Source organism: Misgurnus anguillicaudatus, chromosome 25 (genome assembly GCF_027580225.2).
Source record: "Misgurnus anguillicaudatus chromosome 25, ASM2758022v2, whole genome shotgun sequence".
In the NCBI taxonomy this organism is placed as follows: domain Eukaryota; kingdom Metazoa; phylum Chordata; class Actinopteri; order Cypriniformes; family Cobitidae; genus Misgurnus; species Misgurnus anguillicaudatus.
Window position 1 is genome coordinate 5527886 of NC_073361.2, and position 16963 is coordinate 5544848.

General features: G+C 43.3%; 1 protein-coding gene and 2 long non-coding RNA genes across 4 annotated transcripts in view; 1 reads left to right on the forward strand and 2 right to left on the reverse strand.

Annotated features, from left to right (window-relative positions):
* LOC141362158 (uncharacterized) overlaps positions 1 to 16963 on the reverse strand; it is a 270438-nt gene that overhangs the window by 85172 nt on the left and 168303 nt on the right. The gene's annotated exons all lie outside the window — the stretch shown is intronic.
* LOC141362104 (uncharacterized) lies at positions 3548 to 14351 on the reverse strand. Its single transcript, XM_073863907.1, has 2 exons — positions 13580 to 14351; positions 3548 to 4152 (listed from the first exon to the last, which is right to left on the reverse strand). The coding sequence occupies exons 1-2, from the start codon at positions 14338 to 14340 to the stop codon at positions 3813 to 3815; spliced, it is 1101 nt and encodes a 366-aa protein (XP_073720008.1). The 5' UTR covers positions 14341 to 14351; the 3' UTR covers positions 3548 to 3812.
* Positions 4564 to 5495, forward strand: LOC141362148 (uncharacterized). 2 transcript variants are annotated; one of them, XR_012368140.1, is made up of 4 exons: positions 4564 to 4586; positions 4669 to 4795; positions 4863 to 5014; positions 5090 to 5495. It is a non-coding gene; the product is annotated as an uncharacterized lncRNA (long non-coding RNA). The 2 variants fall into 2 exon arrangements; XR_012368139.1 differs by having other exon boundaries at positions 4579 to 4795.

Sequence of the window (16963 nt, forward strand, 5' to 3'; positions counted from 1 at the left end):
CAACCGGCTGAGGATGAAAGGCCGGTAGGTGGAGGACGTATCCTCCGTCCTACTCAGCGTAGTGATGCGAAGAGCGTCATGCGAGCGCTTGACAGCCGCACCATGGCGGTGTCAGCACTGCAAAGGCGCGGACAGCATTCCCGTAGAAACGTCAGTCATCTCCGCAATCCAAGAGGGTTACGCTCTCACAGAGAGAACAAAAACTCCCCACGAGCGCAGCCTCAGAGTGCTTGATGCCCAAGCATGAAGACAGCGCTCGTGACCGAAACTGGAACCCTTATACCTCTCACATCCAAGATCGCATGGACGAAAAGCAATCCTGAAAAGGACGCTGATCTCCGAATATACGAGAGAGTGGCTGTCTTTAAAAAGACACAGAGCTCTCACGTATCACTCTTTAGGGAAATCACTCTTTAGGTGCTCAGCTGATGATGCGCACAGGGAAAGGCAACGCACACACTAAACTCAAAACAAAAAATATGCAGAGCAGTGGAATACTGCGAGCGTCCGCTGTGTTAGTACTGCTTGTCAATCAACTTCAGCAACCGTTCCCAGAAGAGCAGAGAGTAGCTTCTCAGTCAGATAAAGCCGGCTTTCGAAGCGAAAAAAGCTGATTTCCTTATTTGCACGTGCGCCTTATATACGCACCTGGCGGGGCGGCGCCAGCATTATGCAAATATCTCAATGCCAAGTTCATTGGCGTTTTTTGTAGTATTCGAAGCAGATTGGTCTCTCTAAGCGAGTTCCCAATTCGTCGGTCACGACGTGACGTCGTAGTGACCGACTGAAAGGGAACTAACTGAAGTGGCAATATCTATTATTCAGCTTGAGAAGGAGCTGATTCTCAAAGTTGTTTGAGTCCATTCTTGCCCTCCTCGGACTGAAAATAAGCCCTGCCGTGCTGAAAAGACGTTCACAGGCTGCAGAAGCGGGTAAAGCAGTATTGATCTTTAAAGACAACTTACAGACTGCTGGAAAGGACTTGATCATTTCTCAGGGGTGCAAACTCCTCAGGGGTGAAAAAGGTGACAAACATACAATTGCTAATTGTATGTATATATATATATATATATATATATATATATATAATTTGTATTTTCATTTTAATAGTTTTATTAATTATGTATTCATTGTAAATCTTATTAATTTGAGCATTTACTAATACATATTTTTAAATCAAATTTGAAACTGTTAACCACAAACTAACATAAATTACTGTAATGACATAAACAAGAATAAATAAATGCTTACAATATATTGTTCATCGTTTGATTATAATGCATTTACTAATGTGAACAAATACAAAGTGTTTAGTGTTACAGAAACTTATTTAAAAAAGAAACGTAGTATTTCCTATTATTCAGTAGGCCTATACAAACAATTCTCAGGGTTTGTTCTGTTCACAGTAGGGCTGTCGCGGTAACCGCATTACCGCGCTACTGACAAGCCCAACCGCATGGGAAAAAGGCAACCGCAACAACCGCGCCTTTCACGTTAAATTCATGAAACTATATGCCGCCTTGTTTTTCACATCATACAGTACATGCATAAAAAAGGCCAAATAGATTGTCAAGAGTTAAGAGAGTAGGCCAAGTTGTTTTTCGTAAATTTCAATTAAAAATGTAATACTTCAAATTTCGTTAAATCATACAGTGAATGTGTGAAAAAAGTAAAACTGAGATGACAGAATAACTGTGGCGTCGTCTGCCTCTAGATGCAGTTTTAAAGATTAAAAGTACTTTAATATAACTGATAAACACAAATAACGCCAAAATATAACTGGTTGCTTACCAGCATTAAAACCTCATAAAAAAGACCTTAAAAAAGACCTTATAGGTTTTTTCTTTGTGCATCTGCAGCGTCCGCTCCGTGGATGCAGCCAATATAACGCTGCGGTTGCTTTTGTGAACTGAATGCACACTTGACTTTAACCTAGACATTTAGATATGCAAGTTTTTCATCAACAGTATCTGCGTGAAACATTTTAAACATTGATGATCATCTGCCGACTCGACTGTTTCATCCCAGCATCCTCTATACGGAGAGTCTGCTTTATTAACGGCTTTTCCTTCGCTCCGCGTGAGCTAAACGTTTCCGCTTTTTACTTTTTTACTCGCATATATTTCTACATATTTTCGACAAAGGAAGACACAAGATATAATGTAAGTTATTATAGACAGCATTTAAGCTTGTTCTGAAATGATGACAAATCTGTGTGACTAAAAATGACCTATCCAGCTTAATTTAGCCAAAATAATGATACATTCGTTTTTATACTTTATATATACACGTTAATTTATCTACTAATGTATTATTAAAAATACCCTAAATTATTATGCACTGCCTTCTGTATTGCATTCGTTTGGAACATTTACAGGTGCACAAATACGGGCTAATTTTAATTTCTTTAAGACACTGCTGTGTTCTGTATTGACCGATGCTCTGTTAATTTGCGCTTAACAAGCCTAAATGATGTTCTTCAATTTATTTTTGTTTTCTCAAAAATATATTTAGCTGTAGTATAGCTTATGTTAATCTTTTTTTTCATAAGGGGAAATACATGTAGCCTACCCTTCTACATTAGTTGACCTCATTGTTCTGGATTTAAAAAAATAATTTTATTTTAGTAAATGAAGGTGGTAACCGCGACAGCCCTAGTTCACAGTCATAGCTATATTAATACAGTATGAATATGAACCCTGAACGAGCAACTCGAATTCAATTCCTATACAATTCGATATAAAAATATTACAGGTATTAAAGGTAGAAAAGTGATTTAGTTAAGAGCAGTGATAGATTTTCTCTCAATGCCGTTTTATTAATACGAGTGACAGGAGCTGTTTACTTTCTCTTACCTAAATAGTCGTGTTTATAAGGATACTTGCAAAGACGGGAATTTTGACGCATGTGTGTAACTTATTTGAGGCTAATACAGCAGCAAAATACTCACAAGCTCAATGAGAGGCGGATGCGCGACCTGCATGCTCCTTTCAAACTGAAACAGCTTAACGCGCGCATATAGCACTGTTGTTTTTGTTTCAACAGCTTAAAATCACTTGTTTTAAAACTGCGGTGCTTAAATACCTGTACAAATGTTAAGTTTTGGTGACCACGCGAACAGCAATGTGACGTGGGCGCGTAACCTTGATTAAAAAATACTACGAGTTAGTGTGTGCGCTCATTCTGCACAGACTGTTTAAACTTCGGCAGCAAATAAGGCGACTATAAATTGTAAAACATAACCCGCCAAACTGGCTAGTGATTTTACATCATTACCACAATATCTGGAAATGATTTTCATATTTTCATTCATTGCGACCCTGTCGCAGACCTCCCTCACCCCTCATTTTCAAAAACTCATCGGATCTAGACGAATCACAAGATTGACCTATTTTGGATTAAAAACGGCGAATTTCGCCGAAAGGTGACAAGTTTGCACCCCTGTTTCTTTGTCATCAGCTTTGCAGGCAAAATAGCTTTCTAACTGCTTGATACTTTCCTGACCATGATGAAACTTCATGCTCGCAAAGTCGTCATCTTCCTCAGAGGCACTGGAACCATCGGTTGGTGACTGAATTGAAATATTGTCCTCTAGATGGTCCTTGATGTAGTCCAGGCCTGAAATGTACATTTACACAGATGCTAAGCATAAAAAGTTAACTGTGATCACACAGTTTTCCAATTAAATTACAGTATCAACAGAACTGTACCATCTCATTTATTACCAAGGTTTATTTGAAACTAACCAAAACAAATTGAGAATGTAAAGATAAAATATGATTTAGATAGCTAAAATTTTATTCTCAGTTCCTTTAAATCTTTAGCACAATCTTACCTAGCTTGACAATGTTTTCATCTGATGTCCAGGATGTTTTAAATTTGGGTACAAGGATTGCAGCTGCAATAAACTCTGGCTCTACCAGCATGTTTGCAAAACGCTGCTGCATGCCTTTTTGTAGGGCATCCACTAGAGGTTTGCAGTACCTGGAGGCAATGCGAAGTCGGTCAAGTTTTGAGATGAGGATGGTCAGAGTTGGCAGAAGCCATCCCATCTGAACATTGACTTCAGCCTGAAGAATGTTGAGGGCTTTGGCAATGGGGCTCATTGTTCTAGCGTACTCCTCTAGAAAGGCAATTTCAACTGAACTCAGCCTACAACACATTCAAACCACAACAATTAATTATTTAATGTCATTATCCTTTTAAGTGTGGTAGTGTGTGCGAGGGGGAGTATAATATTTAAGGGATAATTCACCCAAAAATTGCAATTCTGTCATTATTTATTCGCTCTTATGCTGTTACAAACCTGTATAAATTTCTTTGTTCTGATGGCCACAAAGGAAGATATTTTGAGGAATGGTTTTTAACCAAACCGATCATAAGACCCATTCACATATGTGGCGTGAGGGTGGTCCTCTCGCGTCATGACCGTGGTTAGCCTATTGGCAACGCCCCTGGGCTATAAAAACAGGAGCGTATGCGTCACCTGGGATGCGTCACTTGGGGGACTGCTGCGTCGTTAACGCGATCCCGTCACTTCCGGAATTGGTATATTCTCGGTGTATTCTCGGTGTATTCTCGAGACGGTAAGGAATGGATGCACTGTTAGTTATTTTGTTTATGTGTGTTTGGTTACGAGAAGCACACCCTCTGTTTAATATGCTTTAGAGTCGCTGATTAGTTTGGCAGGTGCTTCCGCATTGATACTGCGTTCATCTTGGCGAGTGCTTCCGCATTGATACTGCGTTCATCACAACGGTCTATTCAAAGAGTGTCTGTACAAAGAGTGGAAAAGGTAGGATGAATGCTTTGTGGTCGATCAACTGGTAAATGCATAACTTACTAATTCGCCCTTTTCCCAGCTGTGCTATTTTGATAGCTGCTGGCATATTGTGTCTACCTTCATTCTCAGCTGTGAGATCTGATGCGAGTGCGGAATTAAGGTGCTCCGTAAGGGCAGCTGTTGAAAGCAACTATTGTTGTCTGTTCGTCATAATTAACCCTGTGGTGATCGGTAGGTATTTATGCATGCAACCATTTGGATGAGTGATTTAATTCCAACAGAGTTATAGTTTTGTTTTGTTTATAGGTTTGGGGACTATCTGGGTCGGGGTGCTCTCTGTCCATTTACAGCTGCAGTGCTGTCCTGTTTCCAAAGTTTTATTTTTATTTGACTTTTTCTTTTGGGTTATGCTGCTTTGTTTTTGATTTATATAGTTTGATTCTAAAGTTGATTATTTTGGTTTCTACTTGAATTATATTTGTGATTTTTCCTTATTTACTTTATATTTAATTATTTTTGATTTACATTTTTATTTATAATTTTTTACTAGTGACTCTGTTTCTTTTGATTTTTCATTGATTTATTTAGTTGTGTGTTTCTACGCAACCATTTATTTGTTGATTTATTGGTTGCAAAAGTTGATTTATTTCAATTTAATTGGGTCTCATAACCCAGCTCCTGAGGTGACTTTATTTGATGCATTTTTTTTTTTTGGCAGGGCTTGAGCACCAGGGGTACAGGACTAGCTTTGGTGGCGGTAAATTCTTCACAGTGCGTGTGGTTATCACCGTGTGAGTGTGAGTGTGTGTACACAGTGAAATGCAGTGGAATGCAGTGATTCACGGACCGGTGGTGCGATCTGATTATTAGCTGCCCCATACTGGTAAGCTCTAGCCCCTGGCCTGACATTTGCTATAACCCCTAATCCATCGGGTTGAAAAATGTTGTTTTTTTATCTTTATCCTGCTTTTAATCAAGATTTGTTAATAAAGACTATTTTTGTATTGTTACCCATGTCTCTGGCTCTAATTGGTGATATGAACTTGCGTATGCCCTTGTACATGATTTAATTTAATTCTGTGGGCGAAATTCCCATGGATGCGTAGTTGTCTATCTTGTTTGATTCTTACCTTTTCAAAATAAAAGTCTCCTTGTGTAGAGAACTTAATTCAACTACATGCAGGGATCCTCACCCTTGTTATACACAAGTAACAGGCTTACACCAAAAGTCATATGAAAGTACAAAATTTATTAATACACAATTTTAGAACAAACAAACAGCATAAAACACAATTTAAAAGGGAAAGAATTATATATGGTTATTCAAATTCAAGGGTTAGGGAATAATCACAATCTGGCGCCCCCTGGTTAGACTGTGAATGAAAAGGGCTATCTCAACAAATCACACCAATAAAGTCATAACACGGCAAACAGTCACACGTGAGATTTACACAGCAAGGGCAAATAACAAATTTTAAATCAGTGTAAATACTGCAAAATTAACCCCACACATTTAGAAATAATATGACTAATTTGGTTTGATCAGTATAGAAGCTCTATTAACAATTCACAATTATACATCAAACACAGGCGAGCAGCCAATATCCCACAAAATCAGGAAGACTTTACATAAGCAACAAAGTCACAATCATAATGTCTAAAAAGCCGGGTTTTATCAAACACAGTCAACAGTTTCGTCACTCACGGCCCCGCCCACTTCGCACTCGTAGTGCGGGAATGAAGCGCTACAGATGAGGCAATGACAGCGATACACAAGCAACTCTCGACTCCAACGATTTCCCGGACACGATGGCCAGCAAGAGAAACCGGAACTGTAGAACAGATCTATGAAACAGAGGAAGAGCAATCAGTCCCAAATCGTTACACATCAATGTCCACTCTTTCGTAACCGGGGAGAGTTCACACTTCCCTCTACACGAATAAGTAGCGTGCGTTGTTTGTCTCTCGTGGACCTCTCGCTGCCCGGAGTCAATCGCGATTGTCGTCACTGCATGTATCGATCGGCATACAGCGTTGAAGCTTATCTCGTTGCAGTTCCCCTCTCCGTCAAAGAAAAAAAAACCCGAAAGGGCTGCATGCTGGCGCTTATATTCTGTGAATCTTCCAATCATGTTACACCCCTGGCTCATCAGCAACATTGAACACACCTGCGAACAAAAGCTTGGAGACACACATGCACACCTGATAAACATTAACCCACCCTCACAAGATGTCAAACGGTCAGTGTTCACCTCCCGTTACATTTCCCCCCCGCCTTGGTCGGCCGGAACATAGTCCTTTAAAGCCAAGCAGAGAGTCCAAGGCCACGGGGTGTCCAGACAGTTAGGGTTTGTAGCGTGCAGGTTTTGTGCCCCGAGTAGCACGCAAGGGGTATCGACGAGAGTCCTGGTTACCGATCTCTGCAACAAGCTCTAGGGCGGGGTCGTGACTCGTAACTACAGGAGGCAACATTACTGGGTCCCGCTCAACAGGAGGCAGAGTGTCTATGTCAAACCCAGGGGCTTCATGGGCTTGTATGACTGGTGCATATGGAGGGGAAATACCAATTGTTAAGTCCACTGGCTCACAGCGAGGATTTAGAGCATCAATCTGGAGTTGGGGGGCCAAATGGGGTGAGGCTAGAGGGGCGGAGGGCCGATGGTGTTGTTCTAGAGGGTCGGCTTGGTGTTGGGGAGCAAAAGTAAGTGGAGCTGGGGAAGTGAAAGGCCAGTGGTGCTGCCCGAGGCTGCGTCGGTTGGGATACTGACTTTCGCTGGAGCAACCCTCTTCACTATGGCTGGTCACTTGTTGATCCCCAGGACAGGGTCGTAGGTTATTGCGGTGAATTGTTCGAATGGGGCCCTCTTTCGTCTCAGGGCGAATGCTAAAGACCTGTTGATCTTTGCGTGGGTGGCCCACCACTACAAAGGGTGTAGGGAGCCATTGCGGGGCTAGTTTTCCTTTGGCTCTCCGGCGGAAGTTCCTTAGCAGTACCCTCTCCCCCGGTAACAGTGGCAAGGTTCTGGCATGCTTGTTGTAGCTAGTTTGGTTCCACTGCTGGCGACGTTCAACATTGTTGCGTACGGTGGCATAAGCTTGAAGGAGGGTTTGATGATGGTTCCTGACCCAGCCCTCCACATCATCCCGGTACTGCGACGGTGCGGCCTCATGGAGCACATCCACTGGCAGTCTAGCATGGCGGCCAAAAAGCACATAATGAGGGGTCATCCCAGTGCTTGAGTGAGTAGTGTTGTTGTAAGCTTGCAAGAGAGCCGGCAACTGGCTGGGCCATTTAGCGTGAGAGTCTGCATCCATAGTGCTCAGGAGGGAAAGGAGGGTACGGTTAAACCGTTCACAAACTCCGTTGCCCTGTGGGTGGTAGGGTGTAGTGCGACTCTTCTTACAACCATACACTGCACAAAGCTGGTACATCAGGTCCGACTCAAACGCTCCCCCTTGGTCGCTGAGGATACGCTCTGGGCAGCCAAATGGAAGAATGAGTGCTGTCCATAAAGCCTTGGCCGTCGTGGGAGCAGATTGATCTTTGGTGGGCACTGCCAATGCGTAGCGGGAGAACAAATCTGTAATCACAAGGATATATTGAAAAGTGTCAGAAGGCCTCCCCAGGGACAGGTAGTCTATTGCCACAATTTCAAAAGGGTAACTGACAGAGATGGGACATAAGGGCGCTTTTTGTGATACTCCCCGTTTGCCTACCACACAGTTAAGACATTCTGCCGCCCACGTTCTGGCATTTGTGCTCATCCCCACCCAGTAGAATCTCCTCCGCAGTAGCGAAACCATTTTGTCGCCACCTGCATGACCTGCAGCCTTATGATATTCTTCCCACACTTGTCGGGCTTGAGCTACTGGCACAATGAGTTGTTGCACTGGGGCTCTGGTGTCTGGCTCAGTGACAAGTCTAACAAGGGCACCATTATGGAATTCCAGCCGGTCCCACTCCCTCAGCAAGCAACGGAGCTGTAGAGATAAAACAGAAGGGTCATTTATCATTGGGGGCTCACCCTGTGTTTTCCAGATGTGCAACTGCCGCAGGTCAGGGTCCATCTTCTGCTGATGCTCCCATCGGCCCACCCTCCCGGGTGACTGCGGAGGTGTGATGCCCTGTGCTGCATGTACCGCAATGTCTGCCGTCTCCCCTGGTATTCGAGAAAGCACATCTGCATTCCTATTAGCAGTTCCTGGTCGATAGCGGATTTCGTAGGAATAATTTGCTAGCTGGGCCACCCACCTCTGTTCCGTCGCCCCCAGTTTTGCAGTCTCCAGATAGACTAAAGGGTTGTTATCGGTGTATACCATAACCTGAGCTCCCCACAGGTAGTCCTTGAATTTCTCTGTGATGGCCCACTTCAAGGCCAACAACTCTAACTTGAAGGAGCTATAGTTTTGGTCACTGCGCTCTGAGGGATGGAGGCTACGGCTGGCATAGGCTATAACCCTCTCCTTGCCCTCTTGGACTTGAGCAAGGACAGCTCCAAGGCCATTCAGACTTACGTCTGTATATAGTCGAAATGGAAGTTGAAAATCAGCATAGGCCAGTATTGGGGCACTGAGGAGGGCTCGTTTTAGGGACTCAAAAGCGACCTGGCACTCAGGGGTCCATTGGATGGCCGAGGAGGGGCGGTGGGCACTTCCTTGCAGGAGCTGGTTAAGGGGGGCGGCTACTTTTGAGAAAGCAGGGATAAACCTCCGATAATATCCTGCGAATCCCAAGAATGAACGCACCTGCTTCACTGTTGTTGGTATAGCCCAGTTACGAACAACTGCAGTTTTCTCTGGGTCCGTTGCTACCCCCTGGCCGCTGACTACATGTCCTAGATAGGTCACCTTTTTCTGGAACAGATGGCATTTGCGAGGTTGCAGCTTTAGGCCATGCTCCTGGAGGCAACGAAAGACCTGCTCAAGATGCTGTATGTGGGTGTTGAAGTAGGGCGAATACACAATGACATCATCCAGGTAAATGAGGAGAGAGTCATAAACCTGAGCACCCAGGCAGCGTTGCATTAGCCTCTGAAACGTGGCCGGAGCATTACAGAGGCCAAAAGGCATGCGTTCAAACTGGTATAGACCAAAGGGCGTGGTAAAGGCAGTCTTTTCTTGGTCTGCAGGTGACACTTCCACCTGCCAGTACCCGCTTGCCAGATCCAGAGTTGAGTACCACTGGGCCTTGGTGAGGCTTGTGAGGGATTCCTCTATACGTGGGAGTGGGAAGGAATCTTTATGCGTTACTGCATTAAGCCTGCGATAATCTACGCAGAACCTCCACGACCCATCCTTTTTCTTCGCCAGAACAACCGGGGCAGCCCACGGACTTGAACTCTCTTTTACAACGCCACTCTCCAACATTCCTTGTAGTAGTGCCCTTAAGTCGGGGTAAAGGTTAGGAGGGACTGGTCGGTACCTTTCTCGAATTGGTGGAGCTGTGCCTGTGGGGATCTGGTGGGTGACAACTGCAGTCTTCCCAAAGACGTCTTCATGGGCTGCAAATACCTGGGACCACTTCCGTAGGAGGGCGGCCAGTTGGGCTTGCTGGCCCCCGGTCAGGTCCTCACCACACAACTCAAAGGCTGGGTGATCTCCAGTCTGCGTCTGTTCTACATGCATAACGTCAATTTCAACCAACTGGGGTTCGATGTTTCGTAGCACCAGTCTGGAACGTCCCTTTATGTTCCTTGAATCTATCTGGGTCACTGAAGCAAGGGGGCGCCGTTGTGGCAGCTCCAGGAAGAATGGGTTAGGATTGCAGACACGTAGGGGAACCTTCCCATCTTGTACCCAGCTCAGCGATCTGGCAACACACCACTCCAGACCATGGTGATCCAACCCTTCAACTAAGACGGCACAATTAGGCTGGTTAGTAGCTTGTGGGACGTGGGCCCAGATAATCATTTCGCTTCCCGGGGGTAGTACTACAGGTGGTTGTCTCTGAAGCTTAGCTACACCTTGGAGCTCCACCTCAGGCATAGAGCTGTTTACTCTCTGGCAGGCGGCGAAGGCTGCATCCCATGCTTTCTCTGCAGAAGGGGAGAACACAGATTTAAAAGCTGCAATACCAGGGTGTCTACCCTGGAAAATGCCCGCCCAACAGTCTGCCACAACATTCATACCTAAAAGTCCATATTCTGTGTTTATGCAGTCGTCTCGTACGATGACCACCCCCTTCTCATGCACTTCCACGCCTCCAATGTTAAAATTCAGCACGGCATAACCCACATAAGGGATCTGAAGTCCATTGGCGGCTCTCAACGCCAACCAAGATATTTGACTGGGATCTTGTACACATTCATTGCTAAAATGACGCTGGAACAGGGCATGGCTAAAGAGTGTAACCTGAGAGCCAGTATCTATTATGCATGGGATCCTTCGCCCCTGGACCAGCACTTCAACCTCGGGGCACTTACCCACTATAGAGGGCCTCTGTAGGGACTGAGCTGGACGTCTCCTAGGACAAAAACGCTGTATGTGTCCCACTTCTCCACAATCATGACAAATGGCGCGGCCTTGAGCATCCCACTGGTAGCGCTGTTGGCCAGGGGGGGGCTGACCCCAAACGTTGGCGTCGGGAATCACGGTCTGAGTGAGGACGCCAATGTGATGAGAATGGTGCCTCTGTTACTGGAGATTGTGTTGTTGAGGCTTGGCCCAATTGCCCCTTCAGTTCTTCTACCAGGGATTTCCCCAAGAATGTTAGCTGTTCCTTTAATTCCTGTTGTAATTCAGTTCGCAATGAATCCTTCATTCGTTGCCAGTCAGAAGCACTCATCCTTTCGTCCTCCACTCCAGTTGGTGTCGCTGCTGGCCTTGATGGAGGGATCGAAAAGGTTGGACAAACCTGAACCTCTTCCTCTGGGGCCAGCTCCTGTTCTAGCGCTTTTGCTTCGCTACAAGTATCAGCAAATGTGGATGTTGGGGCCCGGCGGATCTGTCTTGACAATTCCTGCTTTATCAGTCCATGCCTTAGACCCATGATGCATTGAGTTCGCAGCAATTCATCATCTGTTCCAGCAGTCAGGGGTTCCCTAGCCCGCCACCTCTGATGCAGTTCACGTAGACGGAGGGTAAATGGTCCTACCCCCTCCCCTGGTTGCTGTTTACAATTAAAGAACTGGATACGTAGTTGAGCCACAGACTGTTGACCACCATACAATGAAGCTAAGGCATCTAGAATTTTTACATCAGTATTTCGTTCTCCTTCAGCCAATAGTATTATTTCCCTTTTAGCATTCCCCTCCAATGCACTCAGTACAAAATCAACCCGCTGCACCTCATTCAGCCCCTGAGCCCGAATAAAAGCCTCAATTTGGTTTCTCCATTCTTGAAATTTAGAGGGCCCCCCTTCACCAAATTTTGGGACCCATGGCCCCCCCATAACCCATGGCATAAATGCATTTACCTGAGGCTGCTCGCCGTGACTCATATTACTTGTGTATGCCAAGGGCCCTGCCGACTACGCCAAAATAGTGTAGAGAACTTAATTCAAATACATGCAGGGATCCTCACCCTTGTTATACACAAGTAACAGGCTTACACCAAAAGTCATATGAAAGTACAAAATTTATTAATACACAATTTTAGAACAAACAAACAGCATAAAACACAATTTAAAAGGGAAAGAATTATATATTGTATTTCGAATTCAAGGGTTAGGGAATAATCACAATCTGGCGCCCCCTGGTTAGACTGTGAATGAAAAGGGCTATCCCAACAAATCACACCAATAAAGTCATAACACGGCAAACAGTCACACGTGAGATTTACACAGCAAGGGCAAATAACAAATTTTAAATCAGTGTAAATACTGCAAAATTAACCCCACACATTTAGAAATAATATGACTAATTTGGTTTGATCAGTATAGAAGCTCTAAAAACAATTCACAATTATACATCAAACACAGGCGAGCAGCCAATATCCCACAAAATCAGGAAGACTTTACATAAGCAACAAAGTCACAATCATAATGTCTAAAAAGCCGGGTTTTATCAAACACAGTCAACAGTTTCGTCACTCACGGCCCCGCCCACTTCGCACTCGTAGTGCGGGAATGAAGCGCTACAGATGAGGCAATGACAGCGATACACAAGCAACTCTCGACTCCAACGATTTCCCGGACACGATGGCCAGCAAGAGAAACCGGAACTGTAGAACAGATCTATGAAACAGAGGAAGAGCAATCAGTCCCAAATCGTTACACATCAATGTCCACTCTTTCGTAACCGGGGAGAGTTCACACTTCCCTCTACACGAATAAGTAGCGCGCGTTGTTTGTCTCTCGTGGACCTCTCGCTGCCCGGAGTCAATCGCGATCGTCGTCACTGCATGTATCGATCGGCATACAGCGTTGAAGCTTATCTCGTTGCAGTTCCCCTCTCCGTCAAAGAAAAAAAAACCCGAAAGGGCTGCATGCTGGCGCTTATATTCTGTGAATCTTCCAATCATGTTACACCCCTGGCTCATCAGCAACATTGAACACACCTGCGAACAAAAGCTTGGAGACACACATGCACACCTGATAAACATTAACCCACCCTCACAAGATGTCAAACGGTCAGTGTTCACCTCCCGTTACACTTGTACCCCACGCCACAAATACAAACAATTATCAAAATATCTTCCTTTGTGTTCATCAGAACAAAGAAATGTATACAGGAATAAATGACAGAATTGTCATTTTTGGGTGAACTCTCTTTTTAATTAGAAAAAAAAGTTTAATCATTAGCGTTATATTACTGGAACTTGAATGTTAAAAGATTTATATACAAAAACTGTACTTACATTGGCAGCTTGAGTGAAGTGCAGACAGTTCTGATAGCCCCCTCTCCCTGATCTTTGATGATTCGAAGAATTCTCTCAACAGCGAGAAATAAGGAATTCCACCGTGTTATGTTTGGGCGGATGAGCTGAATTTTGCACACGTCTTCTATCACCTCTGCAGCAGCAGTAGATCTGCCACTCTTGTTCCATAGTGCATGGCACTTTGAGAATGCTGATCGGGAAAGCTTCTTGTAGGCTTCATTAGAACAGGCTTTGGCTGCGTCCACTGTCGAAACCACGTTTAATAAGTGGCAGGCACATCGATGATGTTTCGGAAGTTGGAATTGTAAGCCATCATCCTCATCTAAAACAGTAGATACATCTACAAAGTCCACATCGACTCCATTCACATCCTCCTCATCCAAAATCTCATCAGTGACATCTTCAGCCTCATCTTCAGCAGAGTTGTTGTTCTCATCTTGCTCGCCATATTCACGATATGCCTTTAAGAAATTTGACCCGTTGTCTGTGGTGGTTCGAACAACCTTGTTCTGTATGCCAAATTCAGAATGTATGTCATTTAGTGTGCAAGCCAGAACATCAAATGTGTGTGGGCCTTTAAGCTGCCTGCATGCTAGTGCTACTGAGCATATCTCCAGATTTGTAGGATCAAGCCAGTGGGCAGTGACACCTATGAAACAACTTCTCCTTGAACTCCAGCAATCTGTTGTTGTTGATGTGAAATCTATCTGCAACATTTCTTTTTTAATTTTTGCCTTCATTTCAAGCACTGCATCATCCATCTTACGTCGCAAAGTGGTCCTTGACATGAGAGAGGCATTAGGCTGAAGCTCATTTAGGAAAGCTTTAAATGATGGCTGTTCAACCACACTGAAGGGTTGGAGAGACTGGGTCACAAAATTCAACACTGCATTATCAACATTTTTCTGTGTGACTAGCCTAGTTTCTCCCAACTTCAACTGTCTGGAGGTTGAAGGAGCCTCCTCAGTCTCAAGTTTTCTTTTTCTTGCTGTTGTCATGGCATTATACCTGTTAATGTGGCTACCATGCTTTCTCTGCAAAAAGAAACATTTAAAACATTAACTGCATATCTAAAAATCAGTCTCTCCCTCTTTGACAAATAAAATAAGCATTTCAAAATATAATTTAATAAACAATTAATGTGCTTTAGCGTGTATACATTTACTAGGGATGCACCGATAGGATTTTTTTGGGCCGATACCGATTTAAACAGACAACTTCTGGCCGATACCGATGCCGATACCGATATTAAACACTGTACACAATACTATACAGTTGGTCTATTAGCTAGTTTATTTCTGCATCTAATTATTTTTACTGAACATGGATTGGATCTAATTAACATTCAACTGACCAACATAATAAGAGAGGCACAAATTAAGCTAAAACAAATATAATAAGACAGCATGACAACCTTCAAAGGTGGTTTTAGCTATTCAGCATTTATTTTATTAACAACATTAACTCATTTTTTACATATAATGGATTTCTTTATGCAGTTAATTAATAAACAATCGGTATCGGCCTTTTTCTCGTGCTATTGCCGATATGCCGATGGTTTCAAATTCATCAAATATCGGCCGATTAATATCGGCGGCCGATACATTGGTGCATCACTAATATTTACTTTAGCATTAGCTTAGATCACAGTTGTTTGGAGCAAAAGTTTTTTAAAATAGCAATTTCAGTTTATAAGGAGCACTACAATCCACCTGTTTTAGCATCACTGCAAAAAAACTGTGTTAACAACGATCGATTGTCATTTCAGCTTAAAATACAATAAACTTCAGTGAAAAGCTAACTTAATTGACATATTAAAAAAATAGCTCCAGCATGCATAGCTACTTTCGCTTTGTGCAACAGTGTTACCAGGCAACCTAGTCAACTTAACGAGCTAGCGCCACGCATAAAAGTTCAATCGTGGTAACATTAACGTCGTTTATATTTTTAACAACAATATGAAACAGTTTTTTGCAAGCTACGGTTAAGAAAACAGAATGAAAATTGCTTACCTCTACGTGTTTTCTTAGGTTAGAAGGTGAATTCTTATAAGACGAAATGAGAAAGTCTCGGGGCAGGCACAGGAGACACATAAAAATGAAGGACACGTTCTTTTTAACAACTTCAAAAAACTCTCGTGAATAAGGCCATGGGTGTTGTGGCAAGTCAGTTGTGTCTTCCATCGTTTACGAATGCAGTAAAACTCAAAACTATACTCCGTCTGGCTGCTGCACTGATGTGTGACGCTTATTTACGCTAAAGACAGTATACCGCCAAACGGGGCAACCAACAGGTTCAAAACAAAACGCGGCGCTGTACCCTGATTGGTGGCTTGATGCGTTATGCATGCATCTTATTTTGCTCAGTAAAGTTTTTAATCCACTGATAAATAAAAAGGAACGAACGAATTTTCAAAATGTAGTAGAGTAAAAAGTAAGATATTTGACTTTAAAATGTAGTAAAGTGAAAGTAAAAGTCTCCCAAAATCAGAGATGGGACCAAGTCACACATGTGCAAGTCTCAAGTAAGTCTCAAGTCTGAACCTTCAAGTCTCAAGTAAGTCCCAAGTATTTTTTTTCTTGGGCAAGTCAAGTCAAGTCGAGTCACAGGCTATGTCAAGTCAAGTCAAGTCAAGTCCTGTAGTAGGTCAAGTCCAAGTCAAGTCACCTTATTATTGTAATTTTAACTGCAGAATCTGATCTTAATAAAGTGAAAGGACAGATATAGAAAGTAACTATCAGGAAATTACAATAATTTGGATTTGCATGTTGAGTAAAATACATCATGGAATCAAACAAAATTGTAACTTTATAAATTAGTAGTTTTTCACTTCTGCCAACCGTGTTTGAAATGTTTGAAATTTTCAACATTGAGTCCATAAAACAAATAACATCTTAACATCCAACAGAATCCTCTCTGAACACCTCCCTCTCTCAAACACAGTTTACCGACAACATTAAACTTTGTTACATTTCTCCTCTCTCTCTCTCTCTCTCTCTCTCTCTCACACACACACACACACACACACACACACACACACACACACGCTCTCTCTCAAACATGCGGCCAGAAAAAACGAGCGTGTCGCAACGCGTCTCTTCCATTCACGCACCTACATTTGAAATAACGAACTTGGGCGCGCAAAAGACGCGACATGTGAACCACCCCTAACATTGTAGAATCAAGTCATTTTTCTTTGTGTGTGTGTGTGTGTGTGTGTGTGTTCAGGTGGCAAACTTAAAAAAGTAGCCAAGTCTTGTGCCGCTCAGATCAAGGGAAGTATTTTAAAAAATAAAAAAAATTATTTGGCCCACATTTGTCCCCAACACAGTATGATGAGGGCTACTTTAGCTATTATTGCAT